Below are 17,734 nucleotides of genomic sequence, written 5' to 3'. Positions count from 1 at the left end.
CTCTAAAGAGAGGAAGTCTCTTAAATTAAGGACCTTGCTCCTTATAGAGGTCTGAGGCCACAGCTACTTATACAAAACAGAGTAGAAAAATTTCCCTGGTGAACCAAAAAAATATCTATTTTCTAATACTTTTAATGCTTCATAAATCAGAAGTTTCTTTTGACCTGCGACAACACTAATAAGAGCCCCAAACTGCCCTAAATTTGAATCAATTTGGAAACCCCCAATAGCCAACCATGAATCTTCAACAACAAGTTTACAGGCCAAGAAAAGAAGCCTCAGTATGTCCATTAATAGCCTCATGAGTCCAAGGCTTAACCGAAGTCAGATTCTCGGGTGACACAAAGAATATATCCTCAAGAATTTGAAAGCCCACCAAGGGTAGGCCTGTCTTCAAGATCAAGTTGATGTTGGGGCGCCTGAGTGGCTCAGTCGTTAAGCGTCTGCCTTCGGCTCAGGTCATGATCCCAGGGTCCTGAGATCGAGCCCCGCATCGGGCTCCCTGCTCAGTGGGAAGCCTGCTTCTCCCTCTCCCACACCCCCTGCTTGTGTTCTCTCTCACTGTGTCTCTATCAAATAAATAAAATCTTAAAAAAAAAAAGATGAAAAAAAAGATCAAGGTGATGCTTGCACCAGAAGTCAAAGACAGCTTGCACAGTCTGACGACTGGCAACATTACCACAAGGAGCTCTGGGTGGTGCGGGCACCATCACCCAATCCATAGATTTTCCAAGGCACCATGACGCACCTGCAGTTACTCCTTCGACTGCTAAGCAACCCCCCCGCCCCTCCAAGCAGGGGAAGCAATTATGGAGCTGCAGGATACAGATGAGCTTAAACAGACTCGTACAGCTCAGAGAAATCATAGGGGTCCAATGATTTCCAAACTATGTTTAGCAGTAGGATACCTTTTCCCCCAAAGAAAATGTTAGCTGGAAATCCAATATATGCTATGGACAAAGGAGAAACTGCTCTGGCGGATTCAAGGGGGCAAGAATGATCTGTAGTCTCCCCCCTTGGCTTTCCCTTACCTCCCGTGCTGGCCACTGGAAAGACTCCAGGGTTCTGAAGAAGACGATTTGAATTTACTGCTCAAGTCCAACACCTGCAATCTGCAGATCGGGGAGCTCGGTCACAGAGAGCCAGGTTCAAACTCCAGCTCTGCAGCTACCAGCTGTGAACGTGAGCTTAGGAAATTGTTAACCTCTCTGGACTTTAATTTCCTCAGGGCATGGAAATAAAATATTTACCTCCAACCCTCCATGGTAAGCATTTAAGATGATGCATAGATAAGAAGTCCTCAATAAAAGGTTAACTGCTGCTACTTTTAAGGAGTTAGCCTCAGGGCACAGAACTAGTTAACAGCACAAGTAGGGATAATTGACCCCAAACCTCGTGTATTTCCTCCCTCTGCTCACAGATCCCCTTCACCCACTCACTCTTCTCCTTCCAGGTTATGTTCACTCCGGTTATGTCCCTTTAGTGGAGGAACTGGTCCCCAAACCAAAACCCCAACGCACCCGAAATGGGGAGCAGGAAGGAAAATTACCTGCGCTGAAATAACTATTGGAAGGGATGTCATCCCCTCCACTGGGAAAGAAACTTGCCGGCGAGTGCTACTTCTGGTTCATTTTTAAGGACCTTTCCTTGGCATTCTCATTAGCAAGCCTCTACCTCATCCCAAGTCCCTCTCAGTTAATAGCAAGGAATTCTCCTGTCATCCTAACAGAATTTCTCCAGGTCCCCATCACTAACGTCTTTCTGTGATGTCATCTTCTTTCCATCAGTAGCAGCTGCTGTTCCAAATCCTGTCTGTTCCCCCGACTGAGGAGCCAAGGGGATAGACCCAGCCTCACCCAAACGTCACAAATAACGCACAGAGGTCTGGAGTGGCCTTAACCTGTCTACATATGCTAACCTGCAGCAAATACGCAGACCACAGCCAGGTCGAAGAAGGCACATTTACAGGTAAGCCACACCAGAACCTCTCTACCCAAGCGCAGAGTAAAGTGCTTCATGAACCTTGACCGACCCCGAGGCACAGAGCTGGGATTGTGTCCACGGGGACTTCTAAAGAAAATATAATAAACTGTAACAATTTGAACAATTTTAAAATTACTTCCATCCCTTCAGATTCTTTTATATGTAAAAACTGAACTAAATCTGCTCAGCAACCACATTCCACGCATAGGAACCTGACAAAATTATATAAGCTGCGGAGGCTGACTTGGCCTTGGCGTTTCGAACAGTGATTCCATTACGAAGGACATCAAAGGCAGGGCTTAGAGCACGGCTGTGACTTTTCAGTCTCTACAGGAAGATTCATCACTGTCAATTAGTACTGAGCTTATAAAATACAGAATTCAAGATCTCTGTGACTTACGAGTGTATGTGAGTAGATAAGCAATGGATGGAGAAGAAAGCAGGAAAAAGCTTACACATTGAGGAATTAACTATGTGACTGGGAAATCAATGATTATTTTGTTACCCAAATATGAGGTGTGATGCAATTAAGAAAATGTAAAGGGTACAGGTTCTCTCTTTTTTTTTTTTTTTTTTTTGGTATGAGCCTTTTCAAATATCTGATCATAAATGGAGAATTTCTGCACTTAGGCTTGTGATATAATTATTTTTAATGTAAATAATTAATTGTAGTGTGCTACATATACATTAAAACATCAACCCCCTTCAGAAGTGAAAGAAGTGTATCTAAGGCGAAGGGAGTCACTTCACTCCTTCTATCATATGCCCAGATGAAAAGATTTCCTCATTTCCCAGCATGTATTCCTCGTGCATTCTGAGATGAAAGCAAGCTCCCTGTGCGTCCAGGAAGATCTGCCAATTGCCTTCCAACGGCATTTCCAGTTTTCCACTAGAATATCCCTTCCTCACTTTTACCACGTCTCGTTAAGAAGTTCAATTGCTAACTAACCACCAGACTTTTTCTAGTAGCCAGAAGCTTAACGTAACTCTAGTCCCTGGTGAAATGCTATTGGATTACCCATCAGGATGGATATGTCTGTATACACACACACGCACACGCGAGCATGCACACAACCACACATGCACCATTATACACCATGCAAACTTGAAAGACACCTACAATCTTAAAACATTTTCAAAACCAGCCTAAGTGATATATTTTACTAAGCAGAGTTGAAAGGGACGCTGGCAGGAAAGATTATTTATTCCCTGTAACTCAATCTTCTCAGAAATTATGAACTGCCGATGAGTGCAAGGGGGGGCACATTGCTAGGGGCATATTTCAGAAATTATGATACATTTTTCTCTGCCTATTATGGTAATTTAATGTCCTTTTCCCTACTTTAAAAGAAAATTGTAATCACCAGTCTTTACTCACAACACTTGTTTAAGGGCATTTCCATTTCATTTTGTATCACCATAAGCCAAAAAAATTTTCTGATGAGTTTAAAAAATATCACAGGGAATTAGGGAATTAGGTCATAACTCACCAGTGCTTTTTCTAGCACAGGCACAAATAATTTATCTTCTGAAACTTGGTACGATAGTTTTGATTCACACATGGAAATCTTATTAGCCCATGATGGAGTCCAATTATTAAAAATAGTATGTGTATAGGAATTAAAGATTTGAAGCCAACAATGTATATGCAATATTAAAACATACACATGTAATATAGACACACAGATTAACATTGTTGAAAGACATCTGGATTGATCACAAAGACATTGAGTCCATTATATAAATATTACACTCTTTTTAAACATGAATTTATACGCTTTTCTTTGTTGAGAGAGTTCTGATGTAATGATGCTTTAATAATTCTCTTCTTGTCCTCAAATACGATTTAAAATTGCACCACTAACCCTTTACTTTTGAAACTTAACAAGCTAAAAGAGGAAGGGAGGGAGGGAGAGAGGGAGGGAGGGAAGAAAGAAGGAAGGAAGGAAGGAAAAAGAGGAAGATGGGAGGGAGGGAGAATAAGCCTTTCTCAATTCCAATACCTAACTCCTATCACTGAGTAGAATTACATTACAATATAATTCTTTCACATACTCATAAACAGTATTTCATGACAGAGTTTGTAGTTACTTTATCTCTGGCATATTAGAAAACATAGAAGAAAAATTTTAAAAATGTAATTTCTGGCCATTTCTGTTTATCACAATGATGATAAACTTCTCAACTTACCCCCAAATTCTGAGTGGATTGTCTTTTGTCTCCCGAAGAAATCATTTTGTTACTAATAGCAAGGTCCTTTAAAAGCCCCAAATTAGCTATCAGGCTGAGGCTGAGGCTGGGACTTAGCTTGGGAGAAAGAAAAAGTAGCCAAGTATAGTTGGGCTGGCTACAGGGAATGCCAATTGGGTCTACAGCGGACTAATGGGGAAAATGGAACTGCAAACAGAGAACAAATTATAAAGCAACATACAAACATTGTTATTATTATTGGTAATGCTTAATTATAATAATAACAATAATTATAATATTTTCAACATTGACTATTTTGATCCACATACCCAAAATGCAACTATTCAGAATGAAAATCAACAAATTAGTTGATTTTCAACTAGACCTGTCAACTACAGGTCTGCTTTGCTTAAGAGCTGTAGATAAGGAAAACCAACAGCTCCAAAATTCTACCCTCTGGAACCTGCTAGAAGGCTCACTGGAGCCACAGTAATTTCTGTTCTTGGAGTAGGGAATCAAGCCAACTACATGTTTTTCTCCAGGTTGAAATTTTGCGTTTATTTCAAAACCTTAAGGAAATTATATTCCCTTTTCCCTCAGTATTGACCCTACCACTTTAAGCCATTTTAATTTCACTGCAAAGGAATTTAAACTAAATTTTGTATTAACTTATTTCATATTATTCCTCAAGAAAGACTGAGACTAAAAAAGGATGTGCAAAGCTGTACATCCATTCAGTGGGTTCGAACACATATAATAAATGAAATCTGCACCAAAACATAGTTATTCGGACTAAGTTTGACGTTACCTCTGGTACTCCTAATTTTCGGCATGCTTCCAAAAAGTTTTCCACATTTCTTCTGCATTTGGCCATGCTAAGTTTGGGCTATAAATACAAATGTGCAGAAATAATGTATTATTAAAAGAGAAATAATTTTAATAACAGGTTAAGTTTTAAACTTTCTAAATGCCACAACTAATACATGTTCATTGGAGGAAAAAATACATAAGCAAAGAGAAGACAATAAATATCATCTAGAAACAACCACCTAGAGATAAAAATTAAGATTTTGGATTATATTCTTCCAGACATTGTAGATGTGTGTGTGTGTATGTGTGTGTAAAGATGTAAGTAAATGGGGCACCTGGCTGGCTCAGTTGGTAGAGTGTGCAACTCTTGATCTTGGGGTTATGGGTTCGAGCTCCACGTTGGGTGCAGAGATTACTTAAAATAAAGTCTTAAAAAAAGATGTACATAACCATATGTACAACACTGATGTTTATATAAGCAGAATTTCTGCATGTGTGCATACATGTGTATATGTATGTGTATACACGCAAATTTCTACATACATATGTATGTGTATATGTATGTATACATACACACATGCATACTGACAGTTTTTATGGGATCATACTCTTGTGTAATCTGCTCTCGTTCATCTACAAATACACCATAAGCATCACCTGTTGCCATCAGCAAATATATTTCAATGTGAAGGGTTAAATTCAGCAGGCCAATTAATCTCCTTCCCACCAAAGCGAAGGGTTTAACAACAAAGAGGCAACAGAGGTAAATGGCATAAAAATAGTGGGATGTTTAGGACCCAATCAAGGGCCACTCATAGTTGAGCTGACTGTGGTTACAGATCACCTCTAAGGTGTGGGATGGAAAACAGGTACATCGGATTCACACATTTTAATTTTTACATGGTAGGTTTAAAAGCTTTACTGTTAAATTTTAATATTTCCTTCTTCCCTTAAAAAGGGAGCAAGAAGTATGACTGACTCCAACAATCTAGGTGTAGAAGCAATGTTTTATAAAGACTGATTTTGCCCTGTGAACAGCAAGTGACCGTGAAGTAACTCTTATTCTAGATGGTCTACACCAGTCATCACAAAAATCTAAGTTTGCACATTATTTTTAAAAAAGGGACTCCTTCTATCCCTACCTCCTCACCCCCCCAAAAAAGAAAGAATAAAAGCCTGCTGATGTGGAACAATTTAGTTTGGAAGCTAAACAAACATTCTCCACCTTGGCTAGAGAGGAAATGGTCCCCCCTCAATGTGAGACTTGCAAAAGTGGGGCAAGAAGCTGCTTGGGTGGTTTTGCCCATTTCCTGGCATGTGTTAGGACAAGACCACCACATTAACCTCATGCAAAGGGAAGGATGGGCAGAGGTAATGTGACATGGGGATACCAGAACAGGTGCTAGCCCAGCTGTCAGGGCACCCAGAGGCATTTCATCATTCAGAGACCCTAGCATTTGTCTCTCCAATCCTCTGGGCCCATTATCTTCCTTCATATACTTATTATTTAGCTGGGAGGAGGGGTCTGTTCTGAAACTCCGAAGATGCCCAACACCATTCACAATATTTATGTCAGCCCTAAGTGAGGTGAGTTTCAAGCTACACAAAGAGAATTTCCCATCTTTGGAAGTGGGAGGGAGGGCCCCATTCTACGATTGATGCCTGGTTTAGGGTAGAAAAGTACTTGCTACAAATAAGAGGTTCAACCCCACCATCAGCTGAAGAGTCAAAATGACACCAGCCTTGCATAAAACAAAATGGACAGTATCAGTTTCGTTAGTGAAAAATTAGAAGGCTTAATGCTGACAATAACGTGGGTAGAAAAGGCATCCACTGCTGTTGGTGCAGCTACGATGGTGCAAACGGAGTGTTTACTGGGTGTCGGATACTCCGCCAGGGGCTACGTGTGCACCTGTAGAAGTGAAACACACAATCCTCATGGGCGCTTAGCTCCAGTCTAGTTGGATCTATTGGTAAGTTAAAGGAGATTACAGTGTAATATGATACAGGCCTTAGTTGTGAGATGACCATCAGGAGGAAAAAAAAAAGCAAGGAAAAGAATCTAACTTCATTCCAAGGGGTCAAGAATGGCTTGGCTCCCAGAGACGCTGAAGCAGAGGACAAACGGGAGCCTGAGCGGCTGCAAGGTGAGGAGATTTGAAGAGAGGGTAGGGAGCAACCTTCTGGGTAAGAGAGCACAGCCCGGACAAACAGTTGACAATGAACGCACAGACCAGGACAGCAGGCTGGGCTGCTCAGAGGGGCTCCGAGACGCTCACTCAAGAATGTTTGCTAAGTGGACATTTGGAAACAGCCTGTATTTCCAAAAAGGAAAACTGTGATATGATAACATAAGGTACAATATCTGACAGTTATTAAAATGGGCACTTACTGAAAAATTTTAATGGCATGAGGAAATATCTAGGTTTTGATAAATTTTAAAAACTACTAAATGGTATACGTGAGGAGCTAATAATTCAGAAACAACTTAAACGTAGAAAGGATGCTAGTAGTTCGTAGAGAAACCAAAATGTTAACAGTGGTGGTCTTTGGCTTATGGAATAAAGGCTGTTTTTTCCCTCTGCATTTCTGTATTTTCTCTAGTTGGGCATTATTTCCCATTATTTTTTCAATTAAAAAAATTATTTAGAAAAGAAAATAGGGACTCCTGGGTGGCTTAGTCGGTTAAGCGTCTGATTTCAGCTCAGGTCATGATCTCAGGGTCCTGGGATTGAACCCCCCATCGGGCTCCTTGCTCAGTGCGGAGTCTGCTTCTCCCTCTCCCTCTGCCTCTCCCCCTGCTTACACCTTATGCTCTCTCTCTCTGTCTCAAATAAATAAAATCTTTAAAAATAAATAAAGAAAAAAGAAAATAGGTTGACAACCAAAAGATTTCTAGAAGAACGCAGCATGTTTCCTGAAGGCTTAATAAAAACTAATGATGTAATGTACGGTGATTAACATAACATAATAAAAATGTGTGTGTGTGTATATATATATCTATATATAAATGCTTAGATACATGATTCATATTCACTATGAATAATATAATTGTAAATTCAAATTGGAAGCTATGAGGAGTCATGGTTTCTCTCTTATAATTCAGAAAGAATTATGAAATGAGAATTTGGCACATGGCTCAGACAACTTTACAGCAGTTTGGACCTTATTTGTAGAAAACAGTGGAAAGTTTCATACCGGATTATAGGGCAGAATTTGTTGCCCAAACTAAGGCAAGCTAGAGACAGATTTGAAAGAGAAGACAAATTGATCTTCCCCCGCCCCCATAATTTTTTTTTAAAGATTTTATTTATTTGAGAGAGAGATACTGAGAGACAGCAAGAGCAGGGCGCAGGGGCAGAGGGAGAGGGAGAAGCAGGCTCCCTGCTGAGCAGGGAGCCCAATGTGGGACTTGATCCCGGGACCCTGGGATCATGACCTGAGCCCAAGGAAGACAATTTACCCACTGAGCCACCCAGGCACCCCTCCCCTCTGATTTCTGAGGCAAAAGTGGTACAACTTTTCAGAGGAAGAATATGTTCCACAATATAGAAAGGAAACTGACAGTTGGAACAGGATCCTCAGTTAATCTCTCCTGCTGCCAAGAGAAAAGAAAGCATAAAAAATACCACTGTGACCTCCTTAATGCCCATCACCCGATGTGATAAGCACTGGGTGTTAATGCACAACTGATGAATTATTGAACACTACATCTGAAACTAATGATGTATCATATGTCAGCTGTTGAATGTAAATTTAAAAAGAAAAGAGAAAAAAAGATAAGGCCATTGTGAGGCTTTCCTGGGGGTGAGGCAGGTAGAAAAACGCTCATTATGTGATATTTTATGAGCACTGTGCCTTGACATTGGGGCTCTGAGTTTTGAAAATCTATTCCATAGACCAACGATAGCAGCGGCTAAATTCGTGCATGTATCACAGGCAGTAGCCTTATTTTATCCTCACAGGAACACTTCCACGATAGAGAACAGATCAAGGTAAAAAGAGGTTAAATACTTGCCCGCAGTCATAGGGCTGACAAGTAGGTGTGGAGTTTGAACCCAAACCCTGCGTTCTTAGCCCCTAAACTCTTCCGCGTCTCCTAAGAACAGTGAAGAGTGTGGACAGAAATTCTTCTTTGTCCTCCGCTTGCCTGAACCTGACCTAGGCTCCAAAGGCAAGCTGTGCCCTGATTCCCCCACCCTCATCTGAATGACCATAAAAGTGACCCCGTAGCTCTGTGACCTACAGGCAGCAGCTCCCACTGCCAGCTTCCTCTCCCCTACAGCAGACACGAGGAGTTTTAGGCTATTAGCCGAGTCTCAGCGATCAGTCTGTCTCACTGCTGCCCCAGTATCTCGTGTACCCCGAGCAAAGTGAGGCCTAATGCCCGGCTGACCAACCTCTGGCTTGACGGGTTATTTAAAATGCCATTTGACAGAGAACCCACATCTTTCCAGAGTCATCCTAAAATCCTCAGTGACTAATAAAGGAAAGAGATTCCATTTAGCAGAGAAGCCACCAACCAAAAAAGCTTCCTGGAAAGACTTCTCACTGTTTAAATAACCCCTAGTGAGAAATGAATCTTTATGTCCTTACAGCCTTAAAAGTTAGCGCCCCAACCAGTAAGTCCTTTAACGTGATGTGCTTTGTCTTTGAAATAAATTCTTTTCCTGGCACTTACGTATTTATATATTCTCCCTTTTTAGGGGAAAATGTTGCTTCATTCAGAGCTTTTTCTTTCCCACTCTTCTAGTTGTTGAGGTCCTGGGGGACCCTGGCAGCAACTTTAACAAGCAACACTGTCCCCCCAAAATCTGTCTTATGTGAAAGTTAGTTTCCCTTTATCTGGTGTTACTTACAACTGCTGGTGAGGGGACGTGGATGCTTGCAACGGATCGCGGGCGGATGTGATTGACCAGGTGGCAGAGGACCACGCCGTCCATGAGTGCCGCCCCCAGGTCTTCGTGCAGGCTGACCTTGAGTCTCATCTCGATGCTCTGCGGGAGGAATCAGAGGGAAGCCAGGTGTCATCAGGCAACGGAGGGTCAAATAGAGTTATAGGTATTTATGAATTGAGACATTAACATACTGAGATTACTTCTTGAGTTCAATGTTGCCTCACCCTTGGCTATGGAAATATAAAACCAGAATGAGGTGACCAACAGAAAGCAGGACCAATTGGTTCTGATAGGCTGCCAGGGGCAGAGGAGGGACTAAGGAATGCTTTTCTCTTAGATTATGTTTTAGCTGAGAAATCAATTTTTCTCCCTTAAAAAAAAAATTGAACTTTCTATTTTGAGATAATTATGAATTCATACTCAGTGACAAGAAATAATACAGAGATCCCATGGCTTTTGGGTGGCCTTTTAAAAGAAATTGTGCCCATTAGCATTTCTGGGTTTCCAACTACTTCAGCTCCAGATCTGAGATATATGAGGCAAAAAAGAAAACCCACAGAGCTCACCACGGTATCATTTCTAGTCCCTAGGGGCCCTAGCCAGACTGCTGTCTTCTCTCTACCTTTCTGAGTGTTCTTATGTTTATTTTATATATAATGTCCATGGTTTTTACTTGTACTTAATGAGGGAAACAGGGAAAAGTAGGTTTGTTCGATCTTCTCAGAAGCAGAAGTAGAGAAATTAACTTTCTGAACTTCAAATACAAGTTTCTGTTTTATAACAGTGGCTCCTGTTAAATGGATAACAGCCCAAGAAAGAATGACTTATTTTGGAGATTTGGAATAAATGAAGCACTAGAAAACCAGTGCATAAAACTGTGTCACATAATTCCTTCTCAGAACGGTCCTGTGTGTAGACACCTACTTTTCTTCTGTACACTCTTTCAGTCCCTTATTTTATATCATAAATGAAAATGTAAACAACCAATATAACCCACACTTTAAAATAAAACTGTCACTCTTTGAGAGGCATGTCTCAGCTTCTGATCTTATTTTCACCTTCGTCTGAAAGTTCACCTCCCAAATTTACAGCACATGCAAATACTCTAGGCAAACCACAGAGGTCTGACTTTCTCGCTGGGACTGTTGAGCCAACCACAGTGACTTGAAGCAGTGGGAAGGGGTTTCTGTGCTTTTAATTCCTCCCTCCTGGCCCCCTGCTAAACCATATATAAACTATCATCTGTAGCAACAACAGTGTGGACCTACCTTAATTTAATTTAACTTTGATTTTATTTACGGGATTCAGTTCTCATTTGCAGAACTCACTGCCATCTGAAATTATATGTTTGTTTCCTTCTCATTTACTATCTCTACTCATAGACTACGGGCTTCATGAGAGCAGGGACCTTTATGTTCTCTCCTATATCCATCTCCTAGAATACTGCCTGATACACAGTAGCAGTCAATCACCCAGTGACTGAAGAAGATGTACCTTAAATCTATCCCCTCTAGACTTTCTTACACTCTTCTGGTCCATGGCTATGGTACTTGTCCTTGAATATAAAGAACTTATGAAGCAGTTCATGGTGCGCTGACTTTAATAATTAATATCCATGTGTTCTCTGGCGACTGACCCATGCACTGCTATTTGATCTTTCATATATTCATGTATGAGCTCTTGAACTAGATACAAAGACCATGAGGATAGACAAATACCTCCAGAATGCCCGCCAGAAGCTGTGTGGGAACAGAAATACAAAGAATAAGATAGCCATGTTCCCTGCCATCACCAAGCTTAAAATCTTCGTTGGCACCTAGCACTCTTGGGTAGGAACTCAAATGCTTTGCTTAAATGCCTGATTACAAAGTTCTGATCAGTTGGAATACAAAGTAGGATAAGGATAAACATTTTTAAATTAATGGAATGTTATTGCTAAGTAAAAGAATGACAGCGTATTATTGTAGAGCATACCTGAATTGAAACAATACTAGGTTTTATCCATATGTATTTCAACTTCCATTATCTCATATATTCCTCACAAGACCCCACTAAGATGGGAAGTATTTTTTTAATACATGAAAAAACTTGAAATCAGGGATGTTATGTGACTTGCCCAATATCAGTCAGGAGGTGACCTGGCTAGATTTGAATGAGGCCTTTTGGCAGCACTTCAAAGTCTATTTTTCAAATGTACAGAATGCTGCCTCAATTCTGAAAATGGGTATTCAGTGATGGACTGTTTCTGGGTGAAAACAGGTATTCAGGAATGGACTGTTTCTGGGTGAGAATGGGCATTCAGGGATGGACTGTTTCTGGGTGAAAAGGAGTATTTGGGGAGGGACTCTTCCTGGGTGAGAACGGATATTCGGGGAGGGACTGTTTCTGGGGTACCTCACGGAGTTGTTCCACCAGTTCCTTCTCCTCTCTCATCTGTTCCATTTTCCTCCGAATTGTAAACTGTGGGTCTATAGATTCCAAATTTCTCTGAGGTCTTAGAAACACTGTAATAAAAAGGAAAAAAAAAAAAAGCCTTTATTGAGTGCCTACCACAGGTCGCCATATAGGACTACTCGTATGGACGTTAAATCAATAGTTTACCCTCAAATAATGCACTTAGCACTCACAGAAACAAATTCTGACTTCACACGGAAGGCTTGATTTGAATATTCTAAAGATTATATTTTAAACTGTACTGAGTTATGCAGACTAACAACAGTTGTATTTTTGGTGATAATAGACTGAATCCAGGGAAGGGTGTGGATCATCCGTGGACCCATGCCAGGCCACAGCTCTGACAGATGTCCCCTCTCTCATGTTCCTGCTGCTTTCATCTAAGTGTTCATTTATCCTTGGGGTTTCATGATCCTTTCATCAACTCAGATAATTTTATTCAAAGAAGAGGACTCTAGAATTGCTTTACATGTTAAAAATGAGGACAGGTTAATATTTCTGTTGGCCAAAATTTTTTATAAGCCTGAGTTAAGAACTAAGTGGTGATACACAGGATTACGTATTTTAAGTGTGGAGTGGAAAAACTCTGCCTTCTATCACGTCACTGATACGATATCCAGAAAGTTAGTTCTTTAGAGATGACCATAGACTCCTTTTAGAAAGGCTGGCAAGATTAGAGGCAGTTTAAGAGATCACCCTTGGCTTCGTGTCTTTAAAATTACAACCATCACGAACAGCAACTAACAGCAGAGCTCCCTCTGAAAGGCGGCCAGCCTCAGGCTCCAGAGAAAATGAATACTCTAAATCTCTGAAGGATAACATCTTGTAAAGACTAATAAAGAAGGTACACAATATTCTACATATGGCAGGCTGATTCTAGCAAGGATTTTAATCACTTTTTATTATGATACAAAGCCCAGTGCAGATTTAAACTTGATTTTTTTTTTCTCTCTTGAGATTTTTATCCCATCGAGACTGTCAATTTCCCATTCACACAGGAGGGAGCAAGGTGCTGGTAAGAGCCATATTTGCCCCTCCTGTCCTATAGACCTTCAGACTGCATGTGGGCTTAGGGGGTGAGGTGGAGTAGGGGAGCCCTCCAGGAAGTTTTGGCCAAAGAACTTGGGTTTTAAAAACCACAACCACAGGGAAGGCTGCATGGGTACTGCAATTCCAGTAATTTTGATCACCATAATATAAATCATGTAAACAAGGGCATGCAACTTTTATTCTGACAAATATTTCCTACAGACCACTTAAAAAATTACTGCAATTTACTAATTTTTAAAAAAAGTTAAATATGGTTTACAAATATACTTAGAATAGAAAAACTTGAGTCCACTCCCTATAATCAATTATCGCATGCTCACCCAACTATGTCATTTTAATCTCAATGTGTACCTTTGGATGAAACCACCTTAATAAATGACTTACATGGGGGCGCCTAGGTGGCTCAGTCGGTTAAGCATCTGACTCTTGGTTTTGGGCCAGGTCTTAATCTCAGGGTCCTGAGACTGAGCCCTGCACCAGGCTCTGTGCTCAGTGTGGAGTCTGCTTTAGATTCTCTCACTCTCTCCCTCGCCCTCTGCCCCTCCTGCTCATGTGTGCACTCTCTCTCTCAAATAAATAAATAATTAAATAAGTAAATAAATGAAATAAATAAAATGACTTGCATCAAGCTTCTCACATCTCAGTATTTTCTAAGTCAGTTGTAGGATATGTGAATCAGCATTCTGATGCTCTATGGAAGATTAGAAAGTTGTCCTAATAATAAACCTTGATTTACAGCAAATGGAGAAAGAGGGAGGTCTACTAGACATAGCACCTTCTGGAACTTCAGGGAGGAGTCAGCCTGGGGCCTGGGCCTCTGCTTCAAGCCATCCAGAGAAGTCACCGGCAAAAAGAGCCAAAGACATGTCACCAAAGGGCTATCACCAAAACCCACAGAAACCAAACCCACAGGAAGTGAGACCGATTATTTAAAAATCAAGGCAAGTCCAGCAAAGCAAGTAGGGTAGCATAACCTGTAGGGAGAGATGAGCAGTTTGCAGAGCAAAGGGAAATAAGGAGAAGGTGGACAAACTAGGAAGCCGGGAAGAAACTGGAAATGCATTAAGCTTGCCTTTGAATCTTATCAAGACCAACAAAAAAAAATCTACCCATTTAACATAACATCCAGAAGAGATATATATTGGAATGTAAAATTTTAGAAATAATCCACACCCCCCAAAAAAGAAGTCAACCAAATTTACCAAAAAAGTCAAGGAATGTAAGCAGAGTTGAGTAATACATACACTAGCCAGCAAGGGGCGCCCCAACATTGTTTAAACAATGCTAATGTTTTCTTTGGAGGTTTTATTTCCCTTTGCCTTTTTTCTGGGGGGCAATCTTATCTAATACAGCATGCTTAATATTTTCAATATGTTTTTATTGGCAGATTTCTTTTGAATACAAAACTATCAGGAAGTTAAATTAACCATGAGCTTTTGTTTAACAGCACACAATTCAAGTATCTACGCCTTGTTAGAACCCTATGTGAGATAAGATAATACAGTGGTGTCTGGGTTTTAATGTCCCAGCATCATTTTTCATCTTAAATTCCCATGCATCTTAAAAATATAAAATGAATGCTTGGGAATTTGCTCTATGAATGTTAAGCAATCACAATGTGTTAAAACACATTTGAACTGTGTTTTTTTAAATGAATATTTCAAAAGTACCTAAAATTATTGGAAACCATGACTACAATATTACTAGTTTTCTAAATGGATTAATTACTGTAGAATATATGAGAAATTAAAACAAACTCTTTAGACTAATAATAACTCTACAGAGGACATACATGTTTGCTTATTTTGCGAGGTCTGTTATAACAGAACCATTTTAATGGGACCATGATGGTAGCTCTGATTCTATTACCTACATTTTTTTTTTCCTTTTCTTTCAAGTCATATTTAAATAATATGTGTAGTGACCATCCTGAGCCAAAGCTTCAGGAAATTGATCTATAGACGAATTACTGTTTTTTCCTTAATTTCATATCACTAAATTTTAAGAACTTCCTTATTTAATTCGGGGGGGGGGAAGTTTAACTTGAGGCTACAAAACAATATTAAGAAGAGCTGCACTGTTAGGACCTGTCTTTCAAATCAAATGCCACCCTATTTAAGTGTAATTAAGAAGCAAAAAAAAGAAGGAGAAGAGAGCAGAGGAAGTGTGTGGAGGACTGTGTGTGTGTGTGTGTGTGTGTGTGTTTGTGTGTGTAGGAACAGACAAAAAAGTGGGTGATTTAAGGGTGATTAAAGATGCAGGAAAAATTAGTCATGCTTAATTGTTTAATTACTATGTATCTAATAAATAACATTCAAAGAATGGAAAAGATGATTTGCTCCTGTTTGTAATTTATTTAGCAGAAGAGACAAATCCCTAAGCAAAGCCCCTGCGGGGAATGATGAATATGTTTGTGCAGAATGTCAAATTCATCTTTTTAGGTACAGGTCAAATTCCACTGATTTTTCCATTATCTCTGCTACTTCTTTCACTTTTCTCCTCATCCTCATCCCCAACCTGGGAGTGATCTATCAACATACAGAATTCTTTATCTGTGTCTCTCTCATGGTACTCATCACTTTCTCTCTTGCAGTCTACATCTGTTCCTCTCCATTATGACTCTCTAAGAGTTTATGTCTGTTTCCAATTTGTATGTCTCCTCCTGCCCCATAAAGCTGTTTGATGGATGAAAAAAATGAAACAAGTGTTTCAAAAATTCCCTCATTCAAAGATCAGTCTATTTGGAGAGTATCTTTGTAGAGATTATCCTACCCTGATAATCAGTCACCTCAGTTTTTCCTGTCATGAAAAATCTACTGAAGCTTGGTTTCCAGGTCTGAATTCATTTGACTCTGAAGTAAAAGTTCTATAGAAGCAGATATCTTGGTTGTCTTTTGCAGAGTCATATCCATAATAACGAACCTCATGCCCAGCACAAAGTAGACAACAGACATTTAAGAATGTGCACAAGAAACCATTTCTCTATTTGTTTAAGAATATCTTTTTAAAAAAATATTTATTTATATATTTGAGAGAGAGAGAGAGAGCGTGGGGGGAGGGGCAGAGGGAAAGGGAGAGAAATCCTCAAGCAGACTCCTCGCTGAGCATGGAGCCCAACACAGGGCTCAATTCCAGGACCCTGAGATCATGACCTGAGCTGAAATCAAGAGTCAGCTGCTCAATCAACTGAGCCACGTAGGCACCCCAAGAATATCTTTCAGTTAAATCAAGAAATCCCACTGCTCTAAAAATTGCCTGAAATGCTTATTTAATTATTAGGTGAAATGCACTCCTGGTATAAAATTTATCAGTCTATATTATTAACCTTTATTACCTAAATTTAACTCAGTGAGAGATTTCTTCTCCATGGACGTATGGGGTTTTGAAATTTAGCTCTCAGTTTCTCCTTGGAAGTTAAGAACCTGGACTGGGTGTGATATTTAAGATACACAAATTCAAGGGCAGCAAAATAAAATGGCTTTGAAAAAAATACCAGGGGCTTTAGATCCTGGCTAATGTGAATTAGAAATCTGATTAATGCATTCATTTATTCCCTTCTGGTGCCCCAAAATGAATTAGATACATTCTCTCTCTGCCCTCAAAATGCTCATATTTCCTCTCTATAATTTTGGGCAATTTATTCTAACCTAGTGACTTTGACCTACTTGAATATAATATAAAAATCAGTAAAAAAGTCATCAATGTGTAGAGTCCATGTGACACCAAATAAATTAGCACCTCTGAGTGTGGAGCTAGGCAGCTACAGTCTTAAAAACACTCAAATGATTCTAATATAGAGCTAGGGCTCAGAACTGCTGAAACGCCTCTCATGGCCTATGTCCTCATTTTTGTATGGGGAAAATAATACATAGAAGTGCAAGATTATTGCAAAACTTAGAAAACGTCTGTAAATTGGCCTAAGATGGATGGATATGTCCATTCATTCATTCACTCTCTAGTGATAATTCAATGGCCAATTTTAAATAAGTATAAATGAGCACCCATGAACTAATTGCAAATGAAAAAAGGGACAATGATTCAAAAGAAGATAGGGACAACAAAAAAGGGGGAGAAAAAGAAGATAGGAACAGTTTTCACTTCAAAGTGAAGGGGAAAGGCAGGAAAGAGGCAGAGTAGTAATAGGGCACAAGAGCAAAAGAAAGAGAAGAAATTGTTCCTAAGTTAAGAACCAGTTGAAGTGAAGCTGCCCCACCTAGCGCCAGGAGTGACCCACAGCCCTGCACACACCCTCCCCATCCTCTCCATCCTCCTCATCCTCCCCATCCTCATCCTCATCCTCCCCATCCTCCCCATCCTCATCCTCATCCTCCCATCCTCCTCATCCTCCC

General features: G+C 40.1%; 1 protein-coding gene across 3 annotated transcripts in view; it reads right to left on the bottom strand.

The window, feature by feature from the left end:
• LRCH1 (leucine rich repeats and calponin homology domain containing 1) overlaps positions 1–17,734 on the bottom strand; it is a 191,099-nt gene that overhangs the window by 14,025 nt on the left and 159,340 nt on the right. For all 3 annotated transcript variants that reach the window (XM_021697827.2, XM_044913553.1, XM_021697828.2), the window contains 3 exons: positions 12,276–12,385; positions 9,843–9,980; positions 4,982–5,059 (listed from right to left, as the gene is read on the bottom strand). In XM_021697827.2, coding sequence (XP_021553502.1) covers positions 4,982–5,059; positions 9,843–9,980; positions 12,276–12,385 — 326 coding nt within the window. The remainder of the gene's footprint in view (positions 1–4,981; positions 5,060–9,842; positions 9,981–12,275; positions 12,386–17,734) is intronic.

The sequence above is a fragment of the Neomonachus schauinslandi genome, chromosome 3, assembly GCF_002201575.2.
Source record: "Neomonachus schauinslandi chromosome 3, ASM220157v2, whole genome shotgun sequence".
Classification (NCBI taxonomy): domain Eukaryota; kingdom Metazoa; phylum Chordata; class Mammalia; order Carnivora; family Phocidae; genus Neomonachus; species Neomonachus schauinslandi.
The sequence above is the reverse complement of the archived record's forward strand: the minus strand, read 5'-3'. Positions and strand labels throughout refer to the sequence as shown.